General features: G+C 47.9%; 1 protein-coding gene across 1 annotated transcript in view; it reads left to right on the forward strand.

The window, feature by feature from the left end:
* MYO9A (myosin IXA) overlaps nucleotides 1-19927 on the forward strand; it is a 120075-nt gene that overhangs the window by 75727 nt on the left and 24421 nt on the right. Inside the window, exons 13-23 of the mRNA XM_026045105.1 lie at nucleotides 628-823; nucleotides 4190-4309; nucleotides 8092-8167; nucleotides 10642-10785; nucleotides 11615-11654; nucleotides 12920-13042; nucleotides 16217-16297; nucleotides 17359-17469; nucleotides 18570-18692; nucleotides 19083-19232; nucleotides 19890-19918. Coding sequence (XP_025900890.1) covers nucleotides 628-823; nucleotides 4190-4309; nucleotides 8092-8167; nucleotides 10642-10785; nucleotides 11615-11654; nucleotides 12920-13042; nucleotides 16217-16297; nucleotides 17359-17469; nucleotides 18570-18692; nucleotides 19083-19232; nucleotides 19890-19918 — 1193 coding nt within the window. The remainder of the gene's footprint in view (nucleotides 1-627; nucleotides 824-4189; nucleotides 4310-8091; nucleotides 8168-10641; nucleotides 10786-11614; nucleotides 11655-12919; nucleotides 13043-16216; nucleotides 16298-17358; nucleotides 17470-18569; nucleotides 18693-19082; nucleotides 19233-19889; nucleotides 19919-19927) is intronic.

The following is a 19927-nucleotide window of genomic DNA, read 5'->3' on the forward strand; positions in this document are numbered from 1 at the left end:
CCTCCTCCTCCTCCCTCTCTTTCTCCTCCTCCTCCTCCCTCTCTTTCTTCTCCTCCTCCTCCTCCTCCCTCTCTTTCTTCTCCTCCTCCTCCTCCCTCTCTTCCCTGCCTTTCTCCTCCTCCTCCTCCCTCTCTTTTTCTCCTCCTCCTCGTCTCTCCTTCTCCCAGGCAGTGCTATATCTTAACGTTCTCTTCCCAGTTACAGACCTTGTACTCTGCTATATTGGGACAGATCAAAGGAATTAAAATTAAGGTTGGCTGATGCTGAGCTTCCATGTGGCAATTTGGTATTGCGTGCTTGCAGTTAACCTGAAGTGGCCGAGTGTTTCTGGACTCTGGATCATGTAGGAGAAGCTCATGGTCTTCACTGGTCCATCATTGCCTTTTTCAGTACCGAGATATCCTAGTTACCTAAGCAGGGGGCTCCTTAAGCAGCTCATCAGTGTAGAAATTTTGCAAAATCCCATTTTAAAGCTTTAAAGGTATTTTAAAGCAGACCTCGTATATGTACCTGCTGCTTGCGCTGCTCACAGGAGGCTTTGAGGCTGAGGATGCACCCGTGCATGTCCAGATCCACTCAGGCTGTCTCGCCCTTCTGCTTACGGGCTCCTCTTTGTTCCCCTGCTAGGATTTCCGTGAGAAAAACACGGATCACATGCGGCCAGACATCGTCGCTCTGCTGAGGAGCAGCAAGAACGCCTTCATCTGCGGCATGATAGGCATCGACCCGGTGGCCGTTTTCCGCTGGGCAGTCCTCAGGGCGTTTTTCAGGGCGATGGTGGCGTTCAGGGAGGCTGGAAAACGCCACGTCGAGAAGAAAACTGGTAAGTTGTGCCCGTCTCCTAATCTTGATGCAGGTTTTTCCACTAGCGCGTGTCGATCTAACGTATCACTGAGGTATTTCAAAATAGCTGGTTGGACTTATTGATGTGCCCCTGTTCCTAAGCATCTATTAAAAAGGAGAAAAATCAATTAAAGCATTTATAGATTTCCGATACCCCAAAGCACAGTGTGATGCAGTTACGTTTCCAGCTACACAGTAGATTTCAATGTGCTGGACCAAATGATTTTCACTTTTCTGCTGCTTTAACATTTTTGTCGTATTGAAAAATTCTTGTGCGACGTAAATAGAAGCATAAAAAGCTCCCAGCAAAAAAAAAAAAGGTGAATTATTTTTAACTAAGAATTCCTGCTCGGCTAGTGTAGCATCTGGAAAAAGCACAGAATCATTCTTCTCTATAAGCTCCCAAGCTGTTGAGCCTCTTAGCTGAAACCGTTTGTGTAATTTATTGCCACGCAGTCATCTAGAACCAGCTCTCCCTCCCCACGCCGAGCGCGGGGGCCTTAAATCCAAGGAAAGGAGCGGTGCATCATCATGCTGTGGCAGGCAATGCTGGCTGCGCTCTTAGACCATTTCTCTGCATCAAGCAGTTTGGGGGCAGACAGGTACAAGCTCTTGCTAGCAATTCCCAGGCACAAGAGGGCCTGAAATTCCCACTGAAATGAGAGCAGTTGGCGATGTTAGAAAGTTTATAAATCCCTTTATAATTGGAAATGTCGAGAGCAGAACCTGAGACCTGGGGACCTGAGAGCCCCTGGGGTCTCTGCAAGAGCCTCCTGCCCTGCTGGTTTCAAGCCCTGCTTTGCCTCGGTGGCCGCTTCCTCCGCCTCGAGCTGCTCTCGCCCGCTCGCCTATAGACCCATGTATAGATCAGAAAGGGAACCCGGGAGGTTTTGCTTGCTTCTCTTCCCACGCCAGAACAAATTACACAGAAATGGCTTTTTTTGAACATTTCCCGGCTTCCTGTAGCTCCTATATTGACGTGAAGCATCTCTATAGGGCAAACATCCCTTGTTTTCCCTACAAGCTATAGCTGAGCAGGAGCAGCTGTGCTTTGGCACCTATAGGAAGTTTCCTGCATCTTTGTGAGTGACAAAATTCCCCTGTTTGGTGGTTATTTTATTTTATTTTATTTTATTTTATTTTATTTTATTTTATTTTATTTTATTTTATTTTATTTTATTTTATTTTATTTTATTTTATTCTCCTTCCTTTCCTTCCTTTCTTTTCTTTTTTTTGCACTGGCTCTGCCTATAAAACAGGAGACGAGCCCTAAGCAGCAAATAGGTTCATTTGGCCACTGCAGCCTTGTGTAAATCAAGACAGTTGTGCACCTGGTCTCTAAAACAGGTCATAAAAACCACAAAATTGCTCATTTGGACAGTTGCATCCATGGCAGAAGGTATTTGGGCATTAGGAAGCAATCCCTTGGACATAGAATTAACCCGTTTTGGCATTGGTTCTGGAAAAAAAGCAGACAACAGAAGGCAGCATATGCATTTTATTTTATTTTATTTTATTTTATTTTATTTTATTTTATTTTATTTTATTTTATTTTATTTTATTTTATTTTATTTTATTTTATTTTATTCTATTCTATTCTATTCTATAATCAAACCTTGCTGGCTCTAACCAGCCTGATTTGAAAGCCTCAACGCCCATGGACCTGTAACCAGTGACCAAATCACCAGCGATGATCTAGGAGCAGCCTCCTGCACATGCATTTACGCCCTGCATCCTTCCTTGCAAGCGTGCCTGTGTGCATTTCATATCTTCCAAAAAGGCATGCTTTCCTCATTCCTGTCTGCCAACAGACAGGTGTAAGTAAAAAAGGGAAAAAATGTCCAAAATGTGCTCTAAAATATGCATATATACAATAAAAAATAGTATCTGTTTGCATTCTTTTGCATTAGACCCAGGTTATACACACTGCTTGTAGCTGTCTGCGGGCCATTGGGGTCCCGCTTGCCTTGCCAAGCTGAGCCTTTCCTGCGAAATCTCTAGCCTGGGTCTATCAAGCGCTGCAAAAAATTATGTTTTTCCCTTTTGCCCCCTCCCCGTGCCACTTTGAGCAGCCTCCTTGGCTACGCCAGCAGTGCCCACCAGTGCTACGAGCTGCTCCGTGCTCTCCGGGGCTTCTCCCTGCTTGTGGCGCTGGCTTGTCCCCCTGCCGTGCCAGGGGGACGGAGAACCAAAGGAACATTCTCAAGGCTTTTGGGACACAGATTTGCCCCGCGGGCATCCCTGCTGTGTTGTCAGGCTGCAGTTCTAACAATTCTCCCAAATAATTTTGGGGTCATTTTGCAAAGACCCTAACGCTGCTGAAGGGGTTGCGTTCAAATACACCCATTACCTTGGGGCTATTAAGGAATATATATATATATATATATATATATATATATATATATATATATAAAAAAAACCCTAAGGAATTACATATAGAGAGATATAAAAAGAGCCACAGTGTTTGTCAAATAAAAGTGGTGACAGAAACCGACCCTGCATTGAGCAATGCAAGGTGATACTGGTGGCAAGAAGCTGCTGCTTGACAGTGTTCCTCTGTGAAGTTCACCTGGGTCCTTGCTGCTGTTGAAGGCGGTGGGGTGAAATGCTTTGATTTAGGCTGACTTAAGGTAGCGCCTCAGTGACCTCATCATGCCTTGGCCGGAGCACGATCAAAATCGGCTTTTTTTTGGTTTTCCTCGAGCATTTTGGTGATGACGGAGATGTGGCCCCTGGGCCATGTCCCACCTTGGCAAGGTGACTTCTCCGCCTGCTCCTTCCAGCTGTGCCCTCTCCCACCCCAGCACAATCCTGCCCCGATCTGCTCTCCTTGTTGTCTCAAGGAATGCTGGCCCTTTGCTAATATTTCTGATTTTAATGGTCAGACCTCTACCAGATGTAGTACTGGGTTTGGAGGTGGCCATGCTGGGTGAGCATCCACGCAGGACCCCGTGGCTAACGACTGGCAGGAGCAAGGAAAAGAGTTAACAAAAGCCCAAATTGGTGCAATTTCAATGTGTCCTCATTGGGTTTTGTTCAAACAATCTTGGAGCAATTATAGAGTTGTTGTGCTCTGGCTGGGAAGTACCCTAAGGATTAGCAGAGCTGGTGGCTCCTGCTGCTCCTGGGACATGTCCACCCTGGCACAAAGCAGATGGGCTCCCCTGGGGCCGAGCACCAAGACACCCTCAGCAATTCCCGTGCCCTGGTGCCTTGTCATGAGGTGACTGACGCGAGCGCAGGTCGAGGCCCCACGTGGCGGCCTCCTCGCACCGTCGCTCCTGCCTCTCTCCCCATGTCTGCTCACGTAATCTTTCTCTTATTTTCTCTTATTTTGCTTCCCAAGGGCATGATGATGCAGTGCCGTGTGCGGTTTTGAAAAGTGTGGATAGTTTTAGCTTTCTCCATCACCCAGTGCATCAGAGGAGCTTAGAGATCCTGCAGAGATGCAAGGAGGAGAAGTACAGTAAGGCTCCATATCCCGCCGTCCTCTCCGATCCCACGCTCACATCAGGAAATGGAAACCAGGTGCATTCTGGCTAATGAGGGTGAAAATGCCCAAGAAAACCCTTCCCGGGACAGCCTGCTGCCCTGCAAAGCAGGCTGTCCACTGCGAGGGCTCGAGCCCCTTGCCCGTTGGAAATGGGGCCGAGCTTTAGGAGCAAAATCAAGCCCAAACCCATGGCAGCTCTGGCGCCAGCTCGCTTGGCTAGTCCTTTCCTTGCTGACTTGCCAGAGGAAATCAGAAGATCGCCAGGATATTGTGGCAAGGGCTCTTGTTTCATTTGTCACACACAAAGCGATGCAGAGCCATGGGGCATATCCCGGGCTGCAGGTACGAGGCTGGTAGAGCTGAGCTTGACCTCCAGCTTGCAGCCAGCTCTCAGCCTTTCTATTTTTAATTACCCCGTCATTAATTTCAAGAGACTTTGCAAAAAGCAGCAGCTTGAGAATACACCGACTTGGTTCCCAGGGGCTTTTACCTAACCAAAAGCCTTTGGCAACTTCCTTTTTACGCAGTGCCCGGGCACAGATGCACTTGGTCTCCGTTTCTCCCCCTCCTTCCCCTCCTACGTAACGGACTGGTTCTGCATGAGGCCACGGCCGCTCCTGCCTGCGCTGCTAACTGCTCCGCGCGGGCTCTCGCGGGACGAGGCGGGTGTCCGGCCGCGCGGTGCCCGGCCCGCCGAGCCGCTGCCCGCCGCCGGCCCGCCCGGCTAGCAGGCAGCGCCGGCACAACACCAAGGCCAGCTTGGAAAAGGGAGTACGTGCATATTTGTGGATATCATATATACGTGCGTGTGTAATGTTTATAAAAGCACACGGGACTTGCATTTCTTCGCCCCGTGAGCCTGGGTCTGCTGTTTAGCTGCTGCCCAAATGCAGCGCTGCTGCTCCCTTAGGGCAGCCTTGCAGCCTCCAAGCCCTGCAGTTCGTGCCCGAATGCAAATGCCCACGTTGGCTGCTCCAGGGACGAGCCCGGTAAGTGCGGCCCTTGCACGGGAACGCAGCGCAAATGTGCCTTTTCTGACCCAAACACTGCGGGAGGAGGGCATGTTGCCAGATTCCTATTTTAGCTCTCCATTTTCGTTTCCTCTGCTAAAAAGTTGATGATTATCAATACAGTGATTTCAGTTGCAGCTGTGGACTTGCTGCAGTAGGAGAGATTTGAGGCTTTTCCGTTTGAAGTTTTAGTTTAACATAAGGCAGGGAAGTCGTACGTGAACGTATTGCTGCTTATGTGTTTTTGGATCCTGGCTCTGCAGGGTGGTTCTGGCTTGCTGAAGCTGCTCTGGCTGCGGAAAGGGGGATGTATTTTGGAGATCACAACAGTTTCATTTCCACAGCGCAGACCAGAACAGCCTCTCAGCCTGAGCAGCCAGTGGTTCCTACTCATGCCACTGTTTTCTTCGCTTCCAGAGTGTCAATTCATGCAACCTACTAATCTATATTCTGTATTCAGGATCCTTAAAGCCACGTGCAAGTCATCCAATTAAATCTAAAGCGTTCTTGCCTTTCAATTCCAGGGAAAAAATAAAAGTCTTTTCCCAAAGAATAAATACATCAGATTACATCCGTGCATACAGAATACATCCATATATCTGAAATCTTTTCCCAAGCAGTGCAAAATCCTGTTTTTGCTACAGCCTTGTCTTCCGAGATTCAGTCTGGCTCGTCTGGCTAGACGATGGTTTTGGCTTTTCCTTTGGGGGATTTCTTTGATGGGAAGGGCAGGGGTGAAGGTGAGCGAAGGAGGACAGAGTTTGTTCCAGAAAAGAGGACCTGGGGCAAAAAGAATCTTTGAAATAGCAGCGAAAGCCTTTTTTTCATGAGTATTATGGTCAAAAACGTTCTCGAGAAAATGTAATGCTTATTTTAAAGGAGCCTTCTGCATGTTAGTGGGAAAATATCCAGGCATATATATATTATATAAAAGTATATATATACAGCTAGACATTACACACTTGCTCACTGTAGTAAATAATTTTTAGCCAGAGCTATAAACAGTGATCTGTGCTACTGTGCAAATCTATTTGCAAAATACTGCAAGTGGCCATATTTTGAGCAGAATTTCGCTTTCCTGTACAGAATCCATATGATAGCTGTGTATATCTTCTGCTCCTTGAATGTGTTTCGAATCAGTGGCCAGATGAAGTGAAGATACCAGAGCGGAAAAGTCTGTACATCGGGGCAGCTCTTTGCGTTTGCCCTCTTTCTCTCTTCCAGTCTTTCTGTGGAAAAGCAAACATATATTTATATATATATTTATATATACAAATTCAATAAGAAAAAAGAAAAAAAAAAAGAGGAGGAAGACAGATAACTAAAACAGTGACTAAAATCCCTCTGCCTTTCATTAGCCTTGCCGATTTCAGTCTTGTGCTGAGCTCCGTTCAAGAGGTTTATTGTTGTGAATTCTTAATTACTCTCATTTCTCCTTTCTTCTCAAGCAAGCCTGAGAACAGATCTCTTTGCTTTACATCAAGGATTCCTGTACTCCAAAGAAGGACTTTTTGAGGGGGAAAGCAAGCCTTGAGTAAGGTCCCTCCAAAGAGGGGAACATTCCAGAGGCTTAACCTACATTAACACTTGGATTTAAAAGGAAGTTTTGAGCTCTAGGAATAGTTAAGTCCTTGAATAAATTGCCGGGCTTGCTTTTCCCGAATCCACGGGGATAGGGATTACCAAACCTCCGGAGCAGCAGTGGTTCAGTGGCTTTGATGCTGCCCTGCAGCAAAGGAAAGCGCTGGGTGACCTCCCCAACTTCCTTGGCGTTTCATTGCGGATCTTCTGTCCGCTGGCACGTGGGCATTTTGCAGATCTTCTCTCTGTTAACATGCTTTTGGGTCTCCTCTCCAAATTCAACGCCCTTTTCTTTTGCAAAGGGCTGAAGGAAAAGCCACCCTGCTTGGTGATATGGGACTAGCACAACCGGCTCAAATCTCTGCCCATATTCTTCTGCATTTGTCTTTAGGGGAGAGCTTTATTCCAGTTCTTGCCCCAGCAACAGGGCTATAAGAACTATGAAAGCAAGAAATGCGAGAAGGGAATATTTTTGTTTCTTCTTATCCTGTTACACACTATGGTCTAGACTGCCTTCATTTTGTAGGGTTCATTTTCCCCCCCTGGAATTTTACTCCACCGCAGAAATACCAGGAGAAGGTTCTGCAGTGTCTAGTGAACTCCGCAATGTTTCCTCTCTCACAGCAGAGATTTCAAGGCAGGTTTAAAATTGCTGGCTGTTTTCTTGTCACCCTCGAGCTTAGCAGGTCTTTAAACACGCACGTCTCTGTGACTTGAAAAGCATTTTGTTTTTCCAGCAAAAAATTGCCTTCTGTCTTCTTCTTAAGCACTTGGTTACAAAACATTTCCACCTCTGGAGAAGGTGACAGGGGAAGTATCTGCGTGTGCGTGGCCTCCAGAACTCTTGCATCTTGGCTTCCTTGGCCGTTCCTCGCGCGGGAGGTGCTTGGGCTGTGGGGAGGTGGGCGAGCTGCTATGTCGGTGCCCCCCGTTGACTGCCCCCCTTGGGTTTTGGCTCGTCGGCTCTGCCTGTCGCTAGCAAAAGGGCTGGTGACGGAGCCGGCAGCAACCGCAGCGCCCGTGTCTCTGTGGGCAGCACGTGCACGGCGAGTGCCTGCTCCTCCTCCTCGCCCTAAGCCAACTCCGAGCCCCAGGTGCCTTGAGTATCCCTCGAGGAAACGAGCCAGGTGGAACTTGTTTTGTTTTTCTGATGTGCTGCTTTAGGTATCGCTCGGAAGAGCCCCCGGACCCCTCTCTCAGACCTTCAAGGAGTTAACACCATCAATGAGAAGAGCCAGCGGTAAGTCTGCCTCTTCTACCCTGGCAAGGAGGTCTCAGATGGGAGAACCCCCCTGTGTCATTACGAGTCACCATAGCAATGTTTCCTCCAGCTTGTTTTGGTTTTATTTATTTTTTTTTTCCTTCTAAATTTTGTCATCTTCTCATTCTGTCCCTCTCACGTGGTCATATCTAAATGTCTCTCTACCTGACTTACCAGCAGACATGGAACCCAACTTTCCTCTGTCACAAGGCAGTGATTGTAAGTGGTGGTCATGGCCAAGGTGGTAAGAAGCATGCGAAAAAAAAAAGAAATAATAATGAATGTGCCAATATCTAGGAAATAAGAATTTGTAGTGGCTTTTTTTCAAGACCAAAGATAAAGCTGATGTGTTTGGGTGCCTGCAAGCGAACTGATGCCTCTGGGCTCCGCTTTGCGTGGAGGACTCAGAAAGTTGTGAGGCTCGAAAGGGTGAATTTTGGAATGTTTGCTTGTTGTGCTGATGTGTTAAGGCAAAATCAAGGGGAACCTGGTGACCAGCATGAAGGTAATTCTGATGATTGGCAAGTTCCTTAATGTGCAGAAGCTCTTCTACCTCCCTGTCGTATTACAGCATTTGAATTTGGTTGTTTTCACAGCTTATAAGATTATTGTTTTAATCCTTCCTTGGAAATCCTTGGCCATTCATGCAGTGACTGAATGAAGTCTTTTGCTTGCAAGTCAGCTCCGTGCTCCAAGAGGCCCCTGCAGATCCATGTCCCTTCTGCAAAATATTCCCCAAATTCAATTCAGAATTAGACTTTTTCTGACGGAGCTTCTCCATCCCAAAGGGAAAACCTGGGCTCTAATCCTTCAATCATTGAAATTCCTTTTTTTTTTTTTTTTTTTTTTTGACATTTGTTTTGGCAAACAAATTCCCTTAAATGTGCAGGAGATCAAGGGTAGCAGCTATTGTTGTTTCCTTCCTTCGTCCTCAGCAGCTGCATCCTAACAACTCTTTCTTCTCAGAGTCAGGACAGTTATTCCTCAGACAGGGCTGACACGTTGGCAGTGATTGACGGGGAACATATTTATGGAGGCCACGACAGGGTTTCTGCTGGCGTGCTCCTCAGCAGAACGCTTCATAATGTATATATGTTTCCCATATATGCAGTGAGTGGCTGGTCCCCAGATCTCTCTCTGAGCCCCAGGGGTGCAATCCAGAGTGGGATCTCTCATCAAGATCTTTCTCATGCAGAAAGCACTTTGGGAACGGACCTGCAATTTAGCATTGCTCCCTGCAGATGACCTTGGTCTGAAGGTGTGTGGCTTCAGGAGAAGTAGGTCTAAGATGCAGTTACAGATTAGGAAGGGACAGTGATGGAGAGAAAGGTGGGATGTGTAAGAAGAGGGATTGCTTGAAAGCTAGTGCTGTTCAGGTATCCCTCTGTTCAGAGGTGTGCTGCTTGGTGGTGCAGTGGACCTCCAAGTGACCAAACGGGCCCTGTGAGTCCATCTTCACCTTAATGTGTCCATTAGGAATGGATAGAGGTCCCATTCTCTCTCCTGGACTCCGTTCTCATGGACTTTCCAGGGTCCTGAGGCAGCTACCATCACCTGGGGTTAGTTATGGGCTTGCGCTTTCTGAAAGTGGCTCCTGAGGTTTAGTGGTCCTGGCCAACCTGGGATTATTTTTTTTCCTCCCAGCAAGTAGGAAGCTTTTGACAGCTGGGACTTTTATTGTAAGGGCAAAGAAGGTGAAATGGTGAGTTATGAAACTGGATATTTAAAGATAGGTGCTGAACTGAATTAGATATTAAACTAGATTTTCAGTCTTAATTTTTTCTTTCAGTTCGGGCTTGGTGCTATTTCCTCTTTCTCTAGATAAGGACTTTAAGGTCTGCTTTATTGGGGGGGCCTCAGAAGACAGCGATGCTTGCCTGAGACCCATTTAAATGACCATGTCCTTCAGAACCCACCCAGGAGGCTACGATGCTGCTCTCCTCCATGTGCCGACCTCTTGCTTTGCCTTTTGCTTTTGCCTGAAATTCTTCTGGTCGCTTGGCAGACCCCATGTCCCGCTTGGATCTGCTCTTTCTGGAAAAGCCCCCAAGATGTTGCAGCCAGGGCAGAGGCTTTGCCTAAACCCCCAGCTTGGAGGGCTGCTCCACAAGTATCCACAGACCCAAATTATCTGTCAGAGAGAACGGGATGTTTTTATTCTGCTGCTGATAGGTAGATGTTTTTGTGCATATCTGATTTTGAAAACATGATTAACGAGCTGATTGCTTTCCGTGTTGTGTCTGACATAGTGAACTTGTCATGTGGGAGTGAATGACTAGTGAAGAGAATAAACCCATGATCATCATTTGCCATTGAATTATTTTCTAATCTGCCAGTTTCGAAGCTTTGGGTGATTCTTAAATGCTCTCTGCGCTTTATTTTGGCAAAGAAATGATATTTTTTGCACTTCCTCCTGGAAGAGCGTGTTGTGACTGCCCTGCTTTGCGTTTCAGCGATGTCTATGGCGTGGGCTGGAACGGCAGGATGGGCATTCGGCACAGCAGGCTCTCCAGCCCGAGCTCCTTCCTCGACAAAGACGGGATATTCGTTAATTCCACCAGCAGCAAGCTGCTGGAGCGGGCCCACGGCATCCTCATGTGAGTGTGGAAGGGCTCGACTCGGGCTTTATTCTACGTTAGAGTACAATAAACGGCATGGGTATTAATAGGGGTACAAATAGCTGGAATAAATGAATATGTTTCTAGCTAAAAAAGAAAAATCAGAGCTCCAGGTGGACAGGGATATTGCAAGGTTGGGTCAAAGCAACCTTGGTAGGTCCTGAGTGTCTGATTTATTCCATCTCTTATCATTCACTTGCAGTGACAGGTCCAGGGGAGGGAGGAAGGGAAGGAATCTGCTGGTCCAACCAGTCTCCAGATATGACAGTGATGTTTCGCAGTAACATTTTTTTAACGTGACATTGAAGTTTCCATTGCAAAATGAATGTGGAAGTGACCTCAGTGAGTCATGCTGCAGCCCCCTCCAAAGCTGCGGGAAGCCTTGCCGGAGCGCTCCCAGTTAACGCGTGCCGCTCGAGAACAGGGCAGAGTTGCTTCCACACTTACCCCATCCCTGCCGGTGTAACCACCCGTTTTAATGGGATACCTTCCTTTTAAACACGTGCAGCTCAAATGCAGCTCTGCTTTGCAGAAGGCAGTGGGAATTGCTGCAGAACAGAGCGTAGTCTATAGACCATGTTAAGCAGCTGCCTATGGTGATTTTTGAAGGGGTTGTTTCATGAATTCCTGTTGAGTCCATTTTTCTGGACCTTGTCCTTTGACTTGGGTATTTCTGGGGCTAACGCAAAAGAGACTGATTTCTTAATGGCCTAAGTTGAGCTGTCCTATCATGCAGTTGTCCGCAAACATGAATTCCCGTGTGCGATCGTGTGCTTGGATTATAACAGGCTGTTTCTTATCTCTCCAGGCGCAATAAGAACTTCAAAGCCAAACCAAATCTCCCAAAGGTGAGAGAAAAGCAGCATTTTAACCTCTTCTGCTACTGGGTTAAATCCGTAGGTACAACATTGAAATGCTGATGTGCCTGGAAGGAAAATTGCTTGTTTCTAGTGCAAGACCTCTGGCAAATTAGCTCCATTTGGGGCTCTTTCTTTTGCAAAAAACAAAGGATTGCAAAGTGTGGTAGCAGTGATTTGCCCTGGGAAAAGGCAGCATGAGCACTTGCATCCTCCTCTCTCTGTTGAACTTTGCCAATTAAGTCTCCAAGCTGAAATAAGTGAGCAGGTTATGTGAAATGACTGGTATTTGACAGATGGACAGTGATTTTCAGGGTGTTTACCTGGAAACTTTGGAATACCCTTCCATCTTGGCCACGTTTATTATTCTCCAAGACACAAGATGCAGAGAGATCTGTGCATAATGGGAAGGATGATGTTTCCTGCGGCCAGTGTTGATACTGCTTTGGCAGCTGGCGATAACTTTACTTGCTTAAAACTGACCAATATACTATAAATGTGTGAAAGAAATGATGCTTTCTTGCTGTGTAGATCTGTTCCTTCCTGCTGGGAAGAGCTGCTCTGTGCTCTGGCCCTTTCCCTGATCTTCACTAGGAAGATGTATGCACCAAAACCCCATTTCTTGCCCAAAATGAAATGATCTTTAAAAAAAGACAGCGGCGGGGTGAGCTGCAGGTCAGACAGGCAGCTCAGGCAGGCTTTCTAGCTTCTGTACATGTGTTTTCCAAGTGAACCAAATGCTCCCTTGAAGCATCTCATCAAACAGATGCTCACTCTTCCCAAATCAAAGCCGAGATCCTTGGGTTCTGCTGGCGAGCACGTGTTTTCCATCTACCACTTCCTATCCGCGTGAGCGCAGCCCCGGGGCCCGCTGCTTGTGTCTGATAGCTCATTTTTTTCATGTGTGTCATGATTTATTTGCTGTGGTTGAAGTCGGAGGTGGTTGGTACCATTTCATCAACATAATTGAGAACAGGGCATCTCCTCCGTGGTGCTCGTGTTGGCACGAGCTGCCCATTTGTGGGCTCCAAGTGCTGCGAAGCCATGGGAAGCTGGAGGGAAATGTGATCCAGTGGATTTGCTCTGACCAAAATAGATTACAGTTAACTCATTGTTCCTTAACGCTTGCCATTGAAATAGTGGTGACCCTAAGGAAGCCCTGCAGAAGAGGCAGGATTTAAAGAGGAAGGGCAGCATGGCAAGAAGGCCTTGTTGTTATGTTTGCAAAGACCAAAACAAGCTGTTCTGTTCCGCAGCACATGCTGGACGTGAAGTCCCTCAAGCACCTGACGAACCTGACGCTGCACGACCGCATTACGAAATCTCTGCTGCACCTCCACAAGAAGAAGAAGCCGCCCAGCATCAGCGCCCAGTTCCAGGTAACCGCGTGTCAGGGTCGTTCTCGGCTGTTAGAACCAAGAGAATTTAGCAGTTTAAAAGCACATTTGCTGTTCCTTGCTGTGACACGAGGGCGTGGAGAAGAGCGCCTGCAGGCGCTGTGCTCTGCTGTCTTCAGCACCATGTAAGAGCTGCATCTGGCTGAGGATGCAGCCTGGACCAGCTACGCAGATCTATGATAATGCAGAAACCTCCAGCTATCCGAGGGATGTAAAACAGAGGAACAACCCTTAGTGGATGTCATGAGTAGGGACAAGATGTCCCAAAACAGGGGATGGGAGGAGCTGAAGAATGCTAACATTTCCAACTGGAGATGGTCTTGTAACCACAGTGGTGGGGAAAAAAGCAATTAACTCAGTTATCAGTCAGGGTGGGTCAAGCAGCAGGCAAAATACTGGGTGGGACTTGGCAGAGGGAGAGATTGATTCTGTTCTCTGCCCTGTGTGTGACTTTTTCTTTTAAATGCCTTCGACATGTGACATATCTAATCAGGCATAGTTATTTATACAGCAAATACCTCTCTGCATGTGCATGTATGCCCTGTGCTTCGGTACCTCAGAGCAACCATATCGAGGCATTTTCTCTGCAGGGTCCATAAAGAGTCAAATCTGGAAATGCTGGCATTTTGAAGTGTGCTTAGCTGCATTCCGTGTCAGAAATTCAGACCGGTTTTGTTCTCGGTTAGTCTCTGCATTTTAAACGGTGCTGGAAGGTCACAGTCTTGCTGCATCCTCTCAAGGCACACACAGGGATCCCGCAAAGGGCTCGATACTGGTGTCCGCTCCCTTGTCACACCTCTGCGCTGCTACCCGTCCCTGCAAGGAGCTGCAGCTCTAATAATTCTCCAAAATGTGCATCAGGGCTTGGAAATTGCCACAAGGCTTGCAGTGCCTGGCATGCATGAGCAGGTGGTGACATAGGAAAGCTGCATACGAGCTAAAGCGAGTTTCAGAGCAAGTCTGTTGTATTCCTTGCTTTGTTTTTGGGGAGAAATGATTCATTTTTAGGAAGTCTTCATGCATATATCTGGGTAAGAGTAAGTAATTAAATGTATACACATGCACACGTGTGTGTATGTGTATATATAATTTGCAGCATGTGCATCTGTGTATATATTGAGCTCAGTCTAGTCTGGATGGTATGCTGGTTAAAATATAACCTCAGCAGAGTGTCAATTAATCCAGTGGAGTGCTTGAAATGTAAAAAGTCTCGGAGTGAAATGCATTCCTGAAACCTGCTCATCCTGCAAGTGAGAGTCTAAAAAGCGTCCCTGCGCATGGTCCACATTCCTATATATCTCACAGGCTACAAAAATAAGCAGCAAAATAAATCTCTGGGCATTTTAAGGATTTCCTTGCCTACCCCCTTGCAGCAAAGCGGCTCGTTCGGAGGCCAAGTTGGTGCCTTGTGGCTTCCCAAGCAACGGCTGGGCCCCCGGGAGCGGTGCCTGGTGGCATCCGCGCCACGTCCTCGGCTGGATCAGCAGCGCCGGAGTCGGGGCGGCCGCGTGCCGGCTCCCTGTGCTGCCGGACTGCCCTCGTTTCATTTAACGCTCACATGGGAGAGGCGTTTCCTCGGGAGAGCAGCCGGGTGCGAGCTTTGTATTGAGAGCACGCTCCTAAAATCGCGGCACGTGGAATTGGGTCGCAGGCAGGAAACGCGGCCATTGCCTCTTGGGCATTTTTTTTTTTGCTGATAAATATCATGCATTTTGCTCGTGCCTGAGCCAGGAGCCTCCAGCTGTTCTGCCTCGCGTCGATTTTTAATATTCCCAAGATTATTGCAGCCTATGGGTGAAATATCTCCGAAAGCAGGATGTGTGCAGGCAGTTGGCTGGTGGAGGCAAGACTAAAAGTGAGAATGCTGCAGGCATTAGTGCTTAGAGTCGTGGCCACCTTTATTAGGGGATGTTTTTAGAGCCATGACGGTTTCCTCGGCTGCAAATTACCCTGCCGGGGGCCAAACCGAAGCACGGAGATTGGTGTCCTGCAGGTGACGTTCGGACGGGAAGGAACCTGGGATAATGTGGACGTGCTGAATCTCCTGCTGCAAGGATGAGTACAAGCGGTGGAAGAGCCTGTCGCTGTGAAGCTGTCCAGGCAGAGGGCGAAGAAGAGTTAATCCAGTGGCTTCACATGTGCTTTACGGGTTCCTGGTGATAAGGCCCTAGCAGATGGTGTGTGTGTGTGTAGGAACCATCTGCCTGGCACAGAATATTGATAGTTGTTGGTAAGGGCAAGCCTTGCACCCGCATCCTCTCTTCCGTAGCCTCGCTTTGTGGGAGGCTCCCAAAATCCCGAATCCCCCCCATACCTGGAGCCATTCGGGAGCCTCGAGCATCCCACTGGCTGCAGGTTGGCGAAAGGACCATGTGGTTCCCCCCTTGTCCCCAGCTGTGCACCGCGAGGTTTAACCCCTGGTGTCCAGAAACATGAAAGGATTCCCACAAAGTTGTCTTCAAAGTGATCAGAAGACAAATCAAAGGCCTTCTGCATGCAGGATTTAGGATGGAGGGTTGCTTTTTCTTATTATGCTTATGCTTTGCCGTGTGGGAGGTGTGTGGGCTGGAGGCAGCCCTTGGGACGGCATCCTCCTGGAGCTGCTCTAAACAGAGATGACACCAATGCCTCTATACCCTACGTTTTAATAATTATGCAGAAATTAGGGGAAATATGGCTGCTGCTAAATGCATGGGATCATTTTGAAACAGGAAAATTCTTTGTATTTAAAGAACATCAATGACCATAGTATATTGCACAGGCGTTAGGTAGATGACTATCTTGGAGCTCCCACTCAAGTCTGTAAATGGATCATTGGTGTGAAACGGGAAATGACTTTTGGCTCCAGTGGATGGTGAGAAGAGTTTGGAGCCTGGGGTCTATCTCAGCGTTCAGTTAAGATGCATGACATACTGCTACGAGCTTCATTTTGGCAGGAGCCTTAGCCAAGCCAAGTCACATTTAGCTATTTTGTGAGGGGCAAAGCAATAACAGCTGAGTTGTGCAATGTCTGAAACACTCATTTTGGGGAGCAGGTTCCCATCTGCCTCTCTGTTCATCATTTCTTCCATTCGTTTCTGCAAACGGTGCCTGGATTCTCCTGCTCCTCCGTGCTCTTGTCTCGTTTCCCCGTTTAAGATGCGCTCTCTCTTGCAGGCGTCGCTCAACAAGCTGATGGAGACCCTTGGCCAGGCAGAGCCGTACTTTGTCAAGTGCATCCGCTCCAATGCCGAGAAGGTAAATGCCCACTCTGAAATGGTGCTGAGGGTTTAGAAATGGAAACCTTGCTGCATCCAGCAGCGGGGTCTAGCCAGCTCCACCGCTGTCGCTTCAGAAGCTCGAGTCTGTATATCCTGCAATTTTACCCAACGCACAGATCTTGAGCTCTCTTAGCACAGGCTAGTGAAGTTTTGGGGGTTTTGGAAAGCTCCTTCTGCAGCACAGCCCCAGGATCAGTGAGAAAATAACCAAGTGACCCATTGGAGCTGCTCTTGCCTTTCCTATGTCCTGCTTGAAAGCTGCAGGAAATCTTGGAAGGGTCTTGTAAATATGTACATTTTTACACCACATTAGGAAGAAAGGAAAGGCTGCAGCCCTGAATTGGATTTAAATGGTGCTTGTTCGAGCATGTACCATGTCATTGTTCTTGGTACCAGAATTGTTCTTGATAAAGTACATTGGCTTTTCCTGTAGTCATAGAAATAAGCATATGAAAGCACTTTAATAGACAAGGCAGTGAATCTATTTTTTTCGTTGCCAAGCCCTAAAATGCCTTAATTTAGGTAGAATGTTTCTTTTCTGCCTGCAAAAGCAGGTTCTTTCAGAATAAACCTCTTTATTCTGACTCAGTGATACTTAGTCATCCAATAATAAGACTTCTAAGCATGGAGCTGTCTCGGGGCCTAGGGACCCATAGTTTACAAAGAAAGTTGTTGTGACACTTCCTGATGGATAAATCTGTTGTAATTTTACCCAGACACTTCAAAAATAAAGATGAAGCTTTAGATCTCGTAGGTACTTGCTTGCTCACTCTCTTGTTGTGCAGTTTTATATCCAGCTCGGGTGCAGTTTTATATCTAGCTGGATTTGTTGGAAAGTCCTCTCCATCCGACAACTGCTCAGCAAAAATAAACCAGGATTCAGCTCTGGTGCTGGGGAAGCTGCGTTGCTTCCTGGCGTATGGATTTCACGCCAGATGTGTTGCACGTGCTGCGTTAATCGACCCTGTCCATGCGCTTGCAAGTGGTCAGAACAGAAGGAAATACTGGCTCATGGTGGGCCTGTTTTCTCCCTCTCAGCTCCCGCTGCGGTTCAGCGACAGCCTGGTGCTCAGGCAGCTGCGGTACACGGGAATGCTGGAGACCGTGCGGATTCGCCAGTCGGGATACAGCTGCAAATACACCTTCCAGGTTGGATAAAACGTTTTCGGTCTTTAGCCACCTTTATCATCAGTGTCACAGTCACCTGAGCAGCGTTAGCTTGCAAGCACATCTCGGTTTTTTTGACAAGGGGATAAATTTATCACTTGTCCAAGAGATATGGCCACAGCTGGGCACAGAGCAATTACGCCCCGTGCTGCTACACCTAATTTCCATCACGCTGCTCTAGACCTGGACAAGGGCTAGGAGCCCCTGTGCAGATAACATGACGTTATTTAAGTGTAGATATTTTTTTCACGTTTTCTTCCTTCTTTTTGCACGAAACTAATTTGGGAAAATCTTCCTGAAGGTGAGTGAGGAAGATGACAAGATCCCGTCTCTTCAACTTAAGCATCCTGTTGACCCCTGCGATACCTTGTCTTATGTTTTTGGCCCTCATTTATTTCATTTCCATGGGGATGATGCTTGTCCCGTTGTGTCAGTGCTGCCTGCACCTCTCTGGAAGTTGGTTGGGTCCTTCTAAAATTTCTCCTTTGGGACAAATACTATTTTTTGTATTCTAATCTTCCATGTTTTCCAATGGGTTCTGTGCATATGTCAGTTCATTCATGATTTGCTCTTCCCCGCTGCTGTCCTGCTGGCAGCTGCTTTTGGCCAGATGTCACGTCCTGCACAGCAGCTGGTCAGAAGGAAAGGATGCTCAATATTTTTTTTTTTTGCAGAGAGCAGAAATCCCATTTTTACCTGGGAGGATCTCCGCTCTTTGCCTTATCGCAGCAGTAATGGATGAAACGGTCTCTTGCCTGGCGTGCTTTGAGAAGCTGGTAACTCCCTTCTGTAGTGACCAGATCTGAGGGCTTTTTTAGTGTTTTTGCTCAGCATTACCTGGCTTTGGCAGGCTCCTTCCTCCCATGCTGGGAGGTGTTTGATCGTTTCCCTGTTTTGATAAGCTTTCCATGCAACCTCGAACCTCAAATGGCTCCAATGGAGGAAACTTCTTCCCTTCTTCTGCTTGCTTGACAAAGCCTGTTTCACGTGACTGGTGGAGCAACCCAGTTATTTACGTAAGAAATTGGCCCTGCAGTGCCGCTTAACCAAGCCATGGTGGTTTGTTTTTCTTTTTCCTGCAGGATTTTGTCAACCATTTCCATGTCCTCCTGCCACAAGGAATCAGCCCATCCAAACCCAATATCCAGGATTTCTTCTGGAAAATAAAACTCAATCCGGACAATTATCAAGTTGGAAGAACAATGGTAAATGCCTATCCTCAGTTCGTGTGTATGTCTAAGATAGTCCACTTCTGTACTGATGTATCAGCTTCCTCAGCTTGTTGTTACGACAGCTCTTGTCTTCCCAGGAGGCAAAGGTAGAGGCTGCAGTGATTTATGGACTGATGTTCAACATTGACAGTCCCAATTCATAGTTGCCAGGCTATAGATGAAATTCTGTTAACTTGCTGATTAAATTTGGCTGCTAAACTTTCCCCTGGGCCTTCAGGATGCAGCAACCTGAGGCGTTAAATGGCTCGCACCATGGTGCGAGAAGAATGTTGCTGGCTTTCCCAGAATGGTTGAGGTTGGAAGGGAGCTCTAGAGCTCATCCAGGCCAGCCTTCCGCCTAATCTGTTTTGCTTTTGGGGGCAGGTTTTCGTGAAGGAGCGGGAGCGGCAGCTCTTGCAGGACCTGCTTCACCAGGAGGTGCTCCGGAGGATCACGCTGCTGCAGCGCTGGTTCCGCAGCCTGCTCCACAGGCGCCAGTTCCTCGCCTTGCGCCACGCCGCCCTCGTCATACAGGTGCGTGGTGACGAGAGGTTATGCCGAGACCTCTCACCACAGTCCGTATCTCCCGGGGCTTCCAGCTTGGTCTGTAGCTGGAGCAACTGGGATTGAGCTCTCATAGAATCACAGAATCACAGAATGCTTAGCGTTGGAAGGGACCTCAGAGGTCATCTAGTCCAACCCCCCTGCTCACGCAGGGTCACCTAGAGCATGTGGCACAGGCTGTGTCCAAGCGGGTTTTAAAGATCTCCAAAGAAGGAGACTCCACAACCTCTCTGGGCAGCCCGTTCCAGGGCTCTGTCACCCTCACTGTCAAAAAGTGTTTTCTCAAGTTCCTGTGGAACTTTTGGTGCCTCAGTTTGTGGCCGTCTCCTCTAGTCCTGTCGTTGGCCACCACTGAAAAGAGGCCGGGCCCTMCTCCTCACTGCCTCCCTTGAGGTATTTATGGACACTGCTCAGGTCCCCCCTCAGCCTTCTCTTCTCCAGGCTGAACAGGCCCAGCTCCCTCAGCCTTTGCTCACAGGGCACATGTTCCTCTCCTCTCTGAGGAGCTCATCTCCCAGTGTGCCGATGGCCAGGCTTGGGAGGGACACAGTGGGGCGGGTTGCGGGCAGGCCGGCACCCCACGGTTTGTCGCCGCGGGCCCCTCGCTCACTGCCCTTGTGTTTGCAGCGTTCCTGGCGCGGCCGCGGGAGCCGCCAGCGAGGCGC

This window comes from Nothoprocta perdicaria, unplaced genomic scaffold (assembly GCF_003342845.1).
Source record: "Nothoprocta perdicaria isolate Ctin4 unplaced genomic scaffold, notPer1 scaffold_399, whole genome shotgun sequence".
Taxonomy (NCBI): domain Eukaryota; kingdom Metazoa; phylum Chordata; class Aves; order Tinamiformes; family Tinamidae; genus Nothoprocta; species Nothoprocta perdicaria.